This window comes from Trichechus manatus, unplaced genomic scaffold (genome assembly GCF_000243295.1).
Source record: "Trichechus manatus latirostris isolate Lorelei unplaced genomic scaffold, TriManLat1.0 scaffold00190, whole genome shotgun sequence".
NCBI classification, from domain to species: Eukaryota; Metazoa; Chordata; class Mammalia; order Sirenia; family Trichechidae; genus Trichechus; species Trichechus manatus.
In genome coordinates, this window is record NW_004444126.1 from 3,237,922 (window position 1) to 3,251,502 (window position 13,581).

Genomic DNA, 13,581 nt, shown 5'->3' on the forward strand with positions numbered 1-13,581 from the left:
ACACACACACACACGTAAATAAATACTCACCTAGAATAAGTGAACAAGCTTTACATATGGCTTTAATGACCTAAAACATGTTTTTTTTTTTTTTAATCACCAAAAAAAGAAAGAAAGCCATGTCATTTCATAAGAGTGAAAGTCATTTGGCTAGAAGAGCAGTCGTTTGTTTTGTTTGCTTGCTGTTTTGTTTTGGTGGGTCCTTTTGAACCGTCAGGATGAGGTGGCTGGAAAGCTCCTTTGAGATGATTCCCAGGTTTCTTGCCTAGACTGTGAATAAACAGGACAGATCTAGTATAGCAGTTTGTGTAGGTCAAATCTTTTATAGCAAGTGTTGCAGGGCTTTCGTATTTTTGTGCTAATGGGGTTTTGTTGCAATGAGAACCTGCTAGAAACCACACTCCACTGTGCAGAGAGTTGGTGCCTGGCCTCCTGTCTTTTTAGCCCAGGGATTCAAGAAGTGAATGGGGCACCATTCATTCTGGGCTTTCGTTTGTTCACTCATTCAGCAAGGGTGGGTCAGGCACTGTGCTAAGCCTGGGTTGACAGAGGGAGACAGACATACAGTTTCGAAAGATTCAGCAGATCTTTCATCACTCCTGTGCTCCTCCAGTACTCCTGGACTTGGGGTGGTTTTTGTTTAGAACACTGATTCTTAATTTTGTAGTTATTTTGTTGTTGTTGTTGGGTGCTGTCAAGTCGATTCTGACTCACGGTGACCCCGTGTGACAGAGTAGAACTGCCCCATAGGGTTTTCTTGGCTGTAATCTTTACCGGAGCAGATCTTCAGGTCTTTTTCTTCCACGGAGCTGCTGGGTGGGCTTAAACTGCCAACCTTTCAATTAGCAGTTGAGCACTTAACCATAGTGCCACCAGGGCTCCTGAGGAAGTTTGTGAAAAGAGGCAGAGGTCAACTGTAACCCAGCTCTCCGAGCTCTCCTTTCCACACTGTTTGAACTTTCATGGGGAGCAGTGGGAAGTCACAGTTGCTTTGTGAAAATGGGAACTTGGGCATTATTTTTCCTTTCACAGAAGCACGTAGTATGGTGGTTTAGGGTTTCTTCAGGCTCCAGAGTCTGATAGACTGGACGTGAATCCTGACTCCCTTGCACACTTTCTGATCCTGGATAAGTTGCTTGTCGTGCATGTAATTGTTAAGAATTGAAGGAGCCATTGCACATACAGCAATGTTGGGATAATGCTTGGCAGGCAGTAAGAGCTCAGTGAATGTCATGTTTCATTGTTTTTATTGCTATTAGCTGTAATGGATTATTTGATGCAGGTTTTAACCAGATTAAGAAGGGATTGTGTGGATGGACAGCTACCCAGTTCTCTATGTGTGTGAGTTCTATGCCAGGGCTGTTGCAGATGTGGCTGGATTCTAGAAAGAGAATTCTCCAAAGGTGTGAAAGGTAACAGGAATCCTCACTTTTGTTCCCAGAGGGGAGAGACTGAGCAAGTCTGACTTTCAAGCAAGTCGGCTGTGTATCAGGGTAGAGCTGCTGCCTGGCAGCTGGGGCAGGCCCAGGCTCTCGCCAGACCCCAGCTGTGGTGGGGAGCAAGCAGCTTGCGGCGGCTTCTGCTCCATCTGCTTTGCTGCTGGCATGGCATTGGGACAAGCTTCCTGGGCCTGGCTAAATCTTATGAGCAGATGGCACAGTGAGCTCCTGGTCAGGTCAAGTGGAGAATGTGACACACAGTGCTAACTTCTGTGTGTGTTTGTTTTCAGAGTAAACCTACAGGGGCGGATGCCTTGCGGGGACATGGTAAGTAGTGTGCCTTGTCGAGACTTGAAAACGGCAGTCTCTAATGCTATCTGTCCCTATACAAACCATCTGAAAGGCCGAGTATTCCCATATGTATGTTTCATGTGGTCATAAGATTAGGAAAATACATAAACTAAAGCTTCACAAACAAAATTATCCATCAAAATCCTAACTGTAAGACTTATTCTTTTAGCAACGCCTTTTCAAATCTCTGTTTTCAGGTTCTCCTTAACTCGGGTAGGAGCCCTGGTGGCGCAGTGGTTCAGCGCTTGGCTGCTAACCAAAACGGTTGGCAGTTGGAACCCACCAGGTGCTCTGAGGGAGAAAGACGTGGCAGTCTGCTTCCATAAAGATTTACAGCCTTGGAAACCTTGTGGGGCAGTTCTACTCTGTCCAATAGGGTCACTATGAGTTGGAATCGACTTGACGGCAATAGGTTTGGTTTGTTTGGTTTTTAACCCAGGTATTATGAGATTTCTCAGTCAGGTTCCAGGGGATCATGATCAGGTGAGGGTAAATAGTGGTGAAGTGCCAGAAAGACCTTTGCAGGATATGGAGGAGTCCCTAAGAGTGTTATTTGGTTTTATTTAGAAGCATAAGTTGGGGAAAATGCCTTTTGTCGGTTGAAAGTATGTAAAAATTCACTGCACCACTAAGTGCTTTTTTCCAGCTTATGTCTTTTTTTGTTTTTAAGTGCCGCAAAACTTTCTCCTACCGAACATTTCCCTTCTCCGCAGCTAGGGGTAGTGACACCTGCACGGGCTCTTTTCTTGCTGGCCAGAGAAGTCAGAGCTGCAGTTTTGTGGCCTTTGTCCTGAGCTACGGAGTGCTCCCAGTGCTGCTCTCCGAGCTGGTGCATGGGTGGGATTCATCAGCCCCCTGTCTTCTCTAAGGGGCGAGCCCCATGCATGTTGCTCTGCAATTCTAGGAGCCGCACTCCCCCTGAACGTGCAGATCATGCCTGTGTTTGTGACCGAAGAGGAAGCCGGCAGCCTCCGTGAATTCCTGGTGGAGCAGATGACTAGGTAAGCGAGCTCACACATGCTGAAGCTTCCACCGAGTTTAGGGACTCCGCTTATATAGTTTATGCAGACAAGCCCTGGCTCATCCCACCCTTCCTTAACTTCATATTTCCCAGCGCTCTGCCTTGTATGGGAGCATTTGGAAGGTCAGCGTAGCGAGAGGCGGCATGGCCTAGTGATGAGCAGTGTGACCTGTGTCCATTTCCCTGCCTCAGTTCAATTATTCCTTCTGTATAATGGGCCCAGTAGTATCTACTTCCTGGGGTAATTATAGGAGCCCTGGTGGCACAGTGGGTAAGCACTCAGCTGCTAACCAAAAGGTCGGCAGTTTGAACCCACTAGCCACTCCGCGAGAGAAAGATATGGCAGCCTGCTTCCATAAAGATTAGTCTTGGAAACCCTACAGGACAGTTCTGCTCTGTCCTGTAGGGTCCCTATGAGTCGGCCTCGACCCCACGGCAATGGGTGGGTGTTAAAATTGGAAATAGCGTGTGTATAGCACCTAGCGTAGGACCTGACTCAAAGTAGACCCTCCCATTGTAGGTGACTCTTCCTTCGTGGGCTGTGCCCTTTCAGTAGGTGACCCTGGTGTCACTGTGTGAAGCCTGGAGTGAAGCCAGGTGTTGCCTTATTGTCACCCCTGTGGTTTGACCCTGATGACGTCTTAGGCTCTGTGGCCTCAGACACCCACTTGTTACTATGCCGATGACTTTGAGGGAAGCTGTGCTTCAGTTTCCCACGGGGAGGGGCACTCTCCCTGGACACGGGCGATGTGCCCCTCCCTCATGTCTGCCTTGCCCACTAGCCCTCCTGCCTCGCCAGCCAGACTCCAGGGCAGCTCAGCTCGACACCCTCTTAGGGACTGGAGCACATCTACACTAAAGGAAAACACCATCAGGCATGTGGGATCCATGGCCTGGACTTTGGCCACCACCCTGGGGCCCATGTCCCCTGACTTCGCTGGGCCAAATGACACGGGGGAGAACGGATACCTGTTTGGCTATGATACAGAGAATATCAAGCCCACAAAGCTGCACAGCACAGCCAGGAGCACAGGCTCTGGTCCCAGTGGTGCCCTGGTAAAGGAGCTTGGCTTTTCCCAAGGGGAACTGGACTTGTCTGTACTCCACATTCCAGAAGCTTTGGAAATGGAAACATCCTCAGGTCATTCTGCCTTCCCACACATGTCTGCCCCAGATGGTGGTGGTCCACACCACAGGGAATCAGTCAGCAACCTTGGCAACCCAGAACCCAGGCCTTCTGAGGACCTGCCTGCAGGCACAGCCACCAGTGGCTCCCTCACTCCCTCCTCTCCTGAGGTGCCCACCCAGAACGGAGCCCTGGAGCAGCAGGAAGACCTTCCTGGCGACAGCCACCAAGCCCCTGTTCCCAGAGAAGATCCTCTGCTCGGAAGGACCAGCAGGCCATTGCCATCACCTCCCTCAGCTTCGAGGCAGAGAGGAAAGAAAACTCCCGTGGAGGAGCAAGGCGTGGGTCTTTGTGTGGATGGGGTCCACGAGAGCCATTCAGGCCTGGCAAACCATCAGGACAGCGATCCCTCTGCAGACAGAACAGACTCACAGTCAGCCCCGGCGGAATCCCACCTGGGACTTGTGAGGATGAACCTCTACACGCACAGTGTGAAGGGGCTAGTGCTGTCCCTGCTGGCGGAGGAGCCGCTGCTGGGGGATGGCCCAGCCATCGAGGAGGTGGTGAGTGCCCCCCAAGTCCCCCTGCCCTGTGTAGCCAGCCCTCCACTTCCTAGGGGCATGGACATGCAGAAAGGATGATTCCCGCACAGCCCTGCCCTGAAGCAGAGGGAAGGGGGTGATAAGGCATGGCCCCTAGCTATGGGGCCTCGTTTGTAAAATGGGTTTGTAAAATGGGGTCACGAGAGTACCTACCTCCATAGGTTTTTGTGGGGAGTGAGTAAGATTGTTGAGTAAAGCACATAGCATAGCGCCTGGTGCAAAGGTGTCCAGCAAATGTAGTCCTCCTCTGTCCTGCTCCTCCCAGATCGCCAGAGCGCGGGCCCTTGAGGGAGGAGAGGCCTGAGCTGGAGGCTCTTGCACACAGGCCTTTCCATCTCTGAGCCTGGACTCCCTGTCAGTAGTCTGGGGGTGATGACTGACACCACGTGGTCCAGATGCAGTGTGGCACTGTGTGGAGAGACTGTGCCAGCCACAGACCTGGCCACTGCTGTGCTGCTCATTGCAGCTAACCTTCTCATTTCCTAGGCTGGGAGCTCTTGCCTCTGTCCCAGCTGGAGTCTGTGTCTGCACAGCCTGGGCTGGGAGTTCTTCGGAAGCAGCACAGTCCCCTCCACAGTCTCATGATGGTACTGGGGTTATCTGGAGTGCTTTTCTAGAAGGCCTGGGACATTGGAAAGCCTACCTGGCCCCGGTGGACTCTCCTTAAGCCACTAGCATCCCCTTCCCCACTTAGAGCAGTAAACTGACCTTCTAGGGGCCCACGCTGGAGGTTCAGTTGCTATAGTAACAGCCTTGCTTTAGCTGGCAGGGAAAGTGGTAGCGGTGAGAACAGCAGGTTGGGATTGCTGCAGGGCAAATGTGTCCTGGGGTTTGCCTTGTTTTCATTGGTAAATCTGTATTATTCTAAGGTGGTCTTATTAACATGCTGGGCTTGTGACCCTCCATCAGTGAGCAAGTCACCTTGGAGCACAAAGGAGGAGGGGAGGCTGCCAAGCAGCTTCCTCTGCACAGAGCCCCTTGCAAGAGACTGCATTCCTCTCGAGAGCTGTCTTGCTCAGTCCCCAGATCACCCAGCTGTGGCTTATCTGTTTCCTGTATCCTCACTTGCCATAGCTCTGAGCGACTTTATCCATCTCCTGCTTTGCAGCAGCAGGGAAGTTGTGGCTGCAGTGCCGTACAGCTCATCTCCCCCACGCGGTCTTGCTTTTCCTGGTCTGTTCTGCACGGTGCTGAGCCTCAGACATGACATGTTGAAGGCTCAGTGTGTGGATGCAGTAGTGTGGATCCAATCTCTCTTTACCTTCCTTCCAAAAAGAAAAAGAAAAAACAGCGCAGGCTACTCTTTGAGAAGTAAGTAAGTTAAGATATATTCTGCGTCAGCTATATGCTAAATACATCTGTTGTTTTAGCCAAGCCTTAGAACAGCTCTTTGAGGTAGGCACTTTAACCCTCATTTTACCAATAAGAAAACAGACTCATTGAAATAAAAAGAGCTAGTACAGGTGGTAGGTCCAGAATTCTTGCTTGTTTCTTCTCTTACCTCTCCCATCTCCAGCCTGTCTGTTCCCCCACTGATCTGCCCTTGTAGTGATACGTGGGAAGATGAAGAAAGGGATTAGACCCTACCCTCTGTGGCTCTTGATATATGGATATATCATTTGATTTGTCAAGGCCCATCCATGTTGTTACGACAACAGCCTCCATGGACTTTCATGTAAAGTAGGGTTTCTTGCTGTTAGTTGCCATCAAGTCAATTCTGACTCATGGCAATCCTGTGTAGGCCTCAAGAAATAGAATGTAGTTTCATGGAAGAAGAAAAGCTAGTCTTTTCTAAAAAGAGTAGGGGTAACCGACTTTGATCAACCTGTGGACTTAAAGAGCAGACTTGTTAATCAGACGTGATGGCTATATATTTAATAATTGGGAGAAATCTTTCATTGCCTTTTTGCCACAGACCTGCATATAAAATACTTGACCTCATTTCCCCTAGACCCTCTGCTGCTACCTAGTAAACCCCAATCTCCTGCAGAATGGTGAACTACAGTTCAGATGTGCCGTGAGCACAACCCCGTGAAAGGGTTCCTTGATTATGTTACATACTGCCGAGGTACCCGTGGGCCATTTTACCACCTTGTCTTGTAGAGCACCTCCCACCGCTGTGTTTGGGCCTACGGGAGCAGGCATTGGAGAGGGCTGGGAGAGGCTGGGGTTGGTTCACAACAGTAGAGGAGGCTCACAGCAGGGGGCAGCATAGAGCCACTGATGGCTTCCTGCTCCAAACAGATAATCGCCTTGACCTTCAAATACAGTGATCAGATCAATTATTCATCACTCCAATAGGACGTTGGGCTGTCTGTGTACAGTAGTTGAGCCCTGACGTCCAAGTGAGCATGTTGTCGTAAAATACAAGTGCCCTCCCCCACCCTCATGAAACTAGTACTTCTAAGTGAAGGTGTGTTCATGTGCTGTTCCCTCTGCACACTGTGGCACAGACTAGACTTGAGCCATTTGTTCTGGTATGAACGAGAAGTCGGAAGGTCCAGGAATCTGCCCCAGCTAAGTAATTAATTCAGAAGAAAAGCCTGGCAATCTACTTCCAAAATATCAGCCAATGAAAACCCTATGGAGCATAGGGTTTTCTGACACACATGGGGTCACCATGAGTCAAAATGGACTCAGTGGCAACTAATAATTAATTACCTCCTAGCACCCTATGTGGCATAGTGGTCAGTGGTTCGAATCCACCAGTTGCTCCTTGGAAACCCTATGGGGAAGTTCTACTCTGTCCTGTAGGGTCACTATGAGTTGGAATCGACTCGACAGCAATGGATTTAGTTTGTTTTTTTTTGAGGACTCTATAGGACAGAGTAGAATTGCCCCATTGGGTTTCCAGGCTGTAATCTTTACAGGAGCAGAACACTAGGACTTTCTCCCAGGGAACTGCTAGGTGGATTCTAACCACCAACCTTTTGGTTAGCAGCTGAGTGCTTAACCACTGAACCACCACGTCTCCTTTAGGGCTGTTTTGAGGATCACATTATGGAGTAGTATATATTAGGGGTTGGTGAACTTTTTCTGTAAAGGATCAAATAGCAAATATTTTCAGCTTTGTGCAGCTACTCAACTCTGCTGGCGCAGTGTGAAAGCAGCCGCAGACAATAGTAAATGGGTGTGGCTGGGTTCCAGTGTTTACAGACATGGAAATTGGAATTTCAGATAATTTGCACATGTCACAAAGTATTACTCTTCTTTTAATTTTATTCCCCAACCATTTAAAAATACGAAGACGATTCTTAGCTTGCAGGCTGTGCAAAAACAGGTGGTGGGCTGGATTTGACCCATGGACCATAATTTGCTTATCCCTGGTATATATGAATACACTTGGTCACCAGAAAACAAGTGTCCACACATTATCCAGCATAACATCTTGTGATTACCTGTGCATTTATGGTTAATAAATTTTATCTTGAGTACAAGTTCGGCCGAAGACTCCAGAAGTCAGGCTTAATGCCTGCAGGGGAAAGTCAGGGGTTGGCATGGCTCACTTTCTGTCCTCATTGTGTTGTCTTGGGGACACTGGCTTGGGATGGGAGAGGTGACTGTTACCAGGTCCCTGTGGTCCAGAAACTGCCAATGAGGCTGTGATTTGACTTTATGGTGAAGGCTTGTACATGCACGCACACATGCATGCACCTGCATCAGTTAAATTGGAGGTTCATTTGCATCTGTTAAACTCAGTGTTGGTTAGGTTTAAGTGGATGACTTGAGGTATTGTGCTTGTCTTTCCTGAGCATACATACTTTTACTTAACTATGCACCTTCCATTTAAACCAGATAGTTCCTGAGTTGAACACGCGTGCTCTTGGCCTTGTTCGTTTATTCACTCACTTAGTGGGTCTTTACTTAGCACCTGGTAGGAGCCAGGAACTCTGCTAGGGATTGGGGGTACAAAGATGAGCACAGAAAATAAAGCCTTGGATGTCAGGACTGGCAACTTAAAATATCACTTTTGAGACACTCAGACATAAAAACTAATTTAATGCCAATACACTAACAAAAATAGCACTTGAGCTTCATAACCTTCACTTCAGAAGCATTCTGTTTGCCTCTGTTCTTTCTATGTGCCCTCCATTTTCTTACATAGCTATTGAAAGTCATCAGTCCACAGACAAGTCATTTGTCCTTACTAAGAGACACCACCTCTTTAATAATGCTAGTTGTCATTTTAGTGATGCTTTTTAAAAATGCCTTGCCTCAGGATAGCACTTTAGAGTTTACAGAGGATTTTTATAGGCGTTATTTCACTTACTCCACTTAACAGCCCTGCATAGTATTCCCATTTTGCAGATGAACAAAGAAAGAGACACAGAAAATTTCATAACTTACCCTGGGTTATTTGGCCAGGAGGAGGCTGAGCCAGAATGAGTTGCATCGGTGAGCTGTCTGATGCTCAGGAACAATGACCTTCTTAAGGCTGCAGCAGCCCCAGAGAGGCCAGGGCTCAGGGAAGCTGGGAGAGCCACTGGAGGCCCCGTTTCCAGCCTGAGCCCATCAGGGCGCGACTGGTGTATTTGGTCCAGTCCAAAGTGGAGCTTGAAGAATTATGTTTCAAAAGAATATTTAAGGATGAGAAAAGTTGCTCATGCTATACTATTAGGTTAAAAGACTGTTATCAATCATTATTTATGGCTTGATCTTAGTTTTTATTTTATAAGAAAAGAATTACACAAAAGTGTTCTCAACCGTCCCTGCACATTACTCATCTCCTGGTGGAAGGTGTTTGAAAATACAGGCTCCTGGACCTCATCTCCTTGACAGCCTTCCTCAACTGGGTTCCTCCCCTGAACCACGGAACAACACAGAGAACTGTTTTCCTGACACTTCTTGGTCCTTCTAAGGACAGTGTGTAGCTAGTACCTCTAGGTGCATGGGAGAGAGGTTAACTCATGACATACAGTGGAGGACTTCTCAATCCAGGCCGGGCGAGGAAGACTGGGGTGGGGCCCAGACCGCCTGGATTGTTAACACGGCAGCCTGGTGGCAGCCTGGTTAGAAGCATATAGTCCATGCTGTCACCAGTGGCTCTTACTGGATGAGGAGATTAGGGGTCATTTTTCTTTGTTGCTTTTCTCCCCTTAAATTTTTTTTTTTCCCTGCTCATCTCTGTTTTGTACAATAGAATCCTTAATTTAAAAAGCAGAGAGAGAGCATAAGTGTGAAAGTTAGTACTTCTCTAAAAGCAGGCAAAAAATGGTGAGTCCAAAAAGCTAAATCAGGTGGCCACTAAGGTATTCTTTGCATTGTTGTTTTTTAACTAAGTCCGTGGTGGAAGAGAAAGCCCTCAGAAGGCTCTGAGGCAAGTTCTGCCAGTGCGTGACCCTCTCCTGGCCCCTTTGCAGTACCACAGCAGCCTGGCATCCCTGAACGGGCTGGAGGTCCACCTGAAGGAGACGCTTCCCAAAGACGAGGCTGCCCCGGTGAACAGGACATACAACTTCACGCACTACGACAGTATTCAGAATGTGCTGATGGGTAAGGAGCAGGCATTGCATCCAGAGGCACGCCAGCCCAGGACAGGGGAGCCTTTGAGAGTGGGGGAGGTTAGGACTCAGGCCCAGCACCACAGGGAGGGTCCCTGCACAGAGTTGTCTGATGCTGCTTAGCGTTGGCTGCTCTCTGCGTGCAGCCCGGCTTCCGCTGAGATTAGGTTCACTTGGCAAACACTTGTTTGCTCATTTATCTTTTTTTGACAAATTTTAAGAGAAGCTCACACTTGCTCAAATATCTGTGATGATAAGGTCTGCCTCTGTTTTGCGATGTGTGTGTAGAGCCTGGGTGTTGCTCATTATTGGGGACAGCGTGTGGTTTCTTGCACGGTGGCAGCAGTTGGGGCCCAGCACCCCACACCTTTGCTACTCTCCCCCTCGGCATCCACATCTGTGACCTTGAGCCGGGCTGTGTCCCCGTTACAGTGCGGGGGGCTAGAGGAGTGGGAAGAGAGGAGTGTGCAGTCACAGCCTCTCCGTCCTCTTCCCGAAGCAAACCTGCCAGCAGTGGCCACAGCCCAGGATCGCCGCTTCCTCCAGGCCGTCAGCCTGATGCATTCCGACTTTGCCCAGCGACCCGCGCTGTATGAGATGACCATAAGGTGAGCCTTCCCCTGTGCTGCTCGCTGCATACACAGACTCAGAACCTTCTTCCCTGGGGTCCCAGCCGGTGCTTCACTCATTAGTCAATGAAGAACGTTCTAGTTACTACACTCAAGGTCTGCCTTTATCTGCGCCTGTTGCTGCCATCATCTACCCTCATTCATTCCTGGGTCATGTATTTTCTGAGTCTCTTTCTGGGGCTTGGACCTGCTGTAGGCTCTGGGGTTACAACAGTGAAAAAAGCCTTAAGGACCTCACTGTCATAACTAAGGAAGGAGGTTCTCTGTTTTCCTGGCCATCAGTGATGTTTCAATAATGTGGTTGTCTTCCTCACTGAAAAAGTAATACCTGCTCATTATAAAAACATTCAGACTTTTCAGAAACATATAAAATAGCACATTTCCCCTCCTCACCCCATCACCCACCCAAGAAATTACCGTAGTTAATAGTTTGGTGTCTGTTACTCCAGGTTTTGTTGTCGGTTTTATTTTTTGTATGCAGAGTGTAGATTATTAGTATTTAAAAAATAATTTTAGTACTCGTTTAAAAAATCGGATCACACTAATTATTGTGCTACAAGTTGATTTTCTCACTTTACTGTATACCTTGAACACCCCCATGTCAGTAAGTGTAGCTCTATTAATTATCACTGTAATTTACATTATTTAACCACCAAATTTGATTTTTTTTCTCTCTATGTCCTTTTATGAAACCGGTAGCAGAAGATAAGGCAAGTTGTAGGGCCAGGAGGGGTTGGCTGCCATGTTCCAGGCATTTGTTGTCTATAACATTCCATTTAGTTCTTGGGACCATCTGGTCAAGTGCATTATTTAATCCCCATTTTACAGATGACGAAACTGAGGCACAAATAGACGTGACTTGTCCTAGGGCCACATTCTTAGTAAGTAGTAGAGCCAGGATCTGAATCCGGTCTCTGACTCTGAAGTACATGTTCTTTGCACACACGTTTCCAGGTTAAGGAGGCACGTGGGAAGGGTGTGGTGTCACAGACTTCTGTTGGAGTCTCAGTTCTTGTCACAATGACAGTGCTAATGTTCTGACTCCCGCCACACTTGAGTGCCAGGTACTTCTGCTGCCTGGCACCACCTCCGTCTAATATTGCAGTCTATCTTTCCGTAATAAATGTGTCTTTTCTGGCATCAGTTCAGAGCTGCTCCAGGCTGGCAACCTAGATGTGATTTGTATCCACAGTCACTGGTTTGGGAACTGGCCGTGTTGGCTGTGTATGTGTCTGAGTGAGTGTCTGTTTTGTTGGAGAAGGAACAAGTAAAGTGCCAGCATCTGACCCACTAAGCACCTTGTTGCTCTGCAGTATTTCTCCTTCCTTGGAGCTGAGAGGGTTTTTTTTTTTTTCCTCCCTTAATAAGAATTCTTCAGGTTTGGGATCTGTAGCTCAAGGGTTTTGCTGAGAGATTATTTTAGTAATAGTAAAAAAAAAAGCTACCATTTCATAATCACTTACCATGCACTAAACCCTGTCTAAGGCAATTTAGTATATTTCTTCCTACTCATTTAATTTCTTTTTTGAAAAATCATTGAGATAAGTCCTGTTGTCATCTCTGTTTTACAGATGAGAAAACTGAGACTCAGAAAGGTTAAGTAGCTTAGCCAAGGGCACACAGCTAGGAAGTGATAGGGCTGGGAGTAGCACCCAGGTATGTCTGATTCCAGGTTCGTGCCTGTAGCCGCCAAGCCGAGGACCTCCTCCCATGACTGTAAGAAGTGTTTGACCTGCTGGTCCAGAGAGTGGCAGAAATCATTTAAGCTAGGTAGGCCATTGAGCCCTTGAGGCCCCAAGGAGAAGCTGGAGGAGGATGGAATTCTCCTCCCCACTTACATGGAAGGAGAGATCTGGGAGGGGACCTTAGCAATCCCTGACTCTACCCTTTCTTACTAGATTTGGGGAAACCGAGGTCCAGTGAGGAAATGACTTGCCCAAGTTCCCACAATAGTTAGAGACAGGCAGGAACCAGGAACCAGGTAGGCGCCTGGCCTTAGAGTTGGTTGCTTCCCAGTGGATGCTCCCTCTCCTTCTGTGCCCACAGGGTGTCTGTGGTGTGTCTTCACATCCCTAATACCTCATCTGAGCACCCCCAGTGTGGACAGAGGATTAGACACCATCCTCTGTCATTATGTCATCCTGGAGGCAGGGCTCTCTGAGCCTTGGGGTCCTTGTCTCAAATAGGGATCGTACCTCTACAGCACAGGGCTCCTGTGAGGAGTAAACCAGAGAATATGTGGCAAGCATTCTGCATAGCCCCTGGCACACAGCACATGAAACACGCACTCATCAGTTCACTTATTCAATAATTACAACTTCAGGATCGGTGGTTCTGGCCACCATGGTAGTCCCAGCATCGAGTATGTTGAGAGGAAGGAAAGACTCTTATATTGGCACCAAAGCCTGAAACTCAGTGTGTAGTTAGGAGCCTGCAGCACAACGGTGCACACACAGCTCTAGGGCGTGCCGGGGCTACTGTAACCAGAGAACTCTCCAGGGTCTTTGTGGTCTGAGATTTGCATGGGCAGCATCGAACTGTGCTCTTCCTTCTTCCTCCACAGGAATGCCTCCACAGCTGTGTACGCCTGTTGCAACCCTGTTCAGGAAACCTACTTCCAGCAGCTGGCCTCCCCAGCACGGAGCTCGGGCTTCCCCAGTCCTCAGGACGGTGCCTTCAGCCTCTCCGGCAAAGCCAAGCAGAAGCTACTCAAGCACGGGGTGAACTTGCTGTGAACTGCACTGCAGGAGGAGGCTTCTGACCCAGGAGGTGACTGTAAAGTGGAACACCAGCAATGCCAGCTCTGCCTTTTTAAGTAGAAAAGGGTGCTGCATTTTCTTTTTCTTGGAATATTCCCTTTTTTAGGAATGTCATATTTGAGTTTTTATTACCTCTTCTGTAGATTTGGAGGG

At 48.3% G+C, this 13,581-nt stretch overlaps 1 protein-coding gene across 1 annotated transcript in view; it reads left to right on the forward strand.

Annotated features, from left to right (window-relative positions):
- HPS4 (HPS4 biogenesis of lysosomal organelles complex 3 subunit 2) overlaps positions 1-13,404 on the forward strand; it is a 32,144-nt gene extending 18,740 nt beyond the window's left edge. The window contains exons 11-16 of the mRNA XM_004387625.2: positions 1,730-1,766; positions 2,695-2,791; positions 3,594-4,500; positions 9,900-10,032; positions 10,540-10,648; positions 13,233-13,404. Coding sequence (XP_004387682.1) covers positions 1,730-1,766; positions 2,695-2,791; positions 3,594-4,500; positions 9,900-10,032; positions 10,540-10,648; positions 13,233-13,404 — 1,455 coding nt within the window. The remainder of the gene's footprint in view (positions 1-1,729; positions 1,767-2,694; positions 2,792-3,593; positions 4,501-9,899; positions 10,033-10,539; positions 10,649-13,232) is intronic.
- The last annotated feature ends 177 nt before the right edge of the window (positions 13,405-13,581 follow it).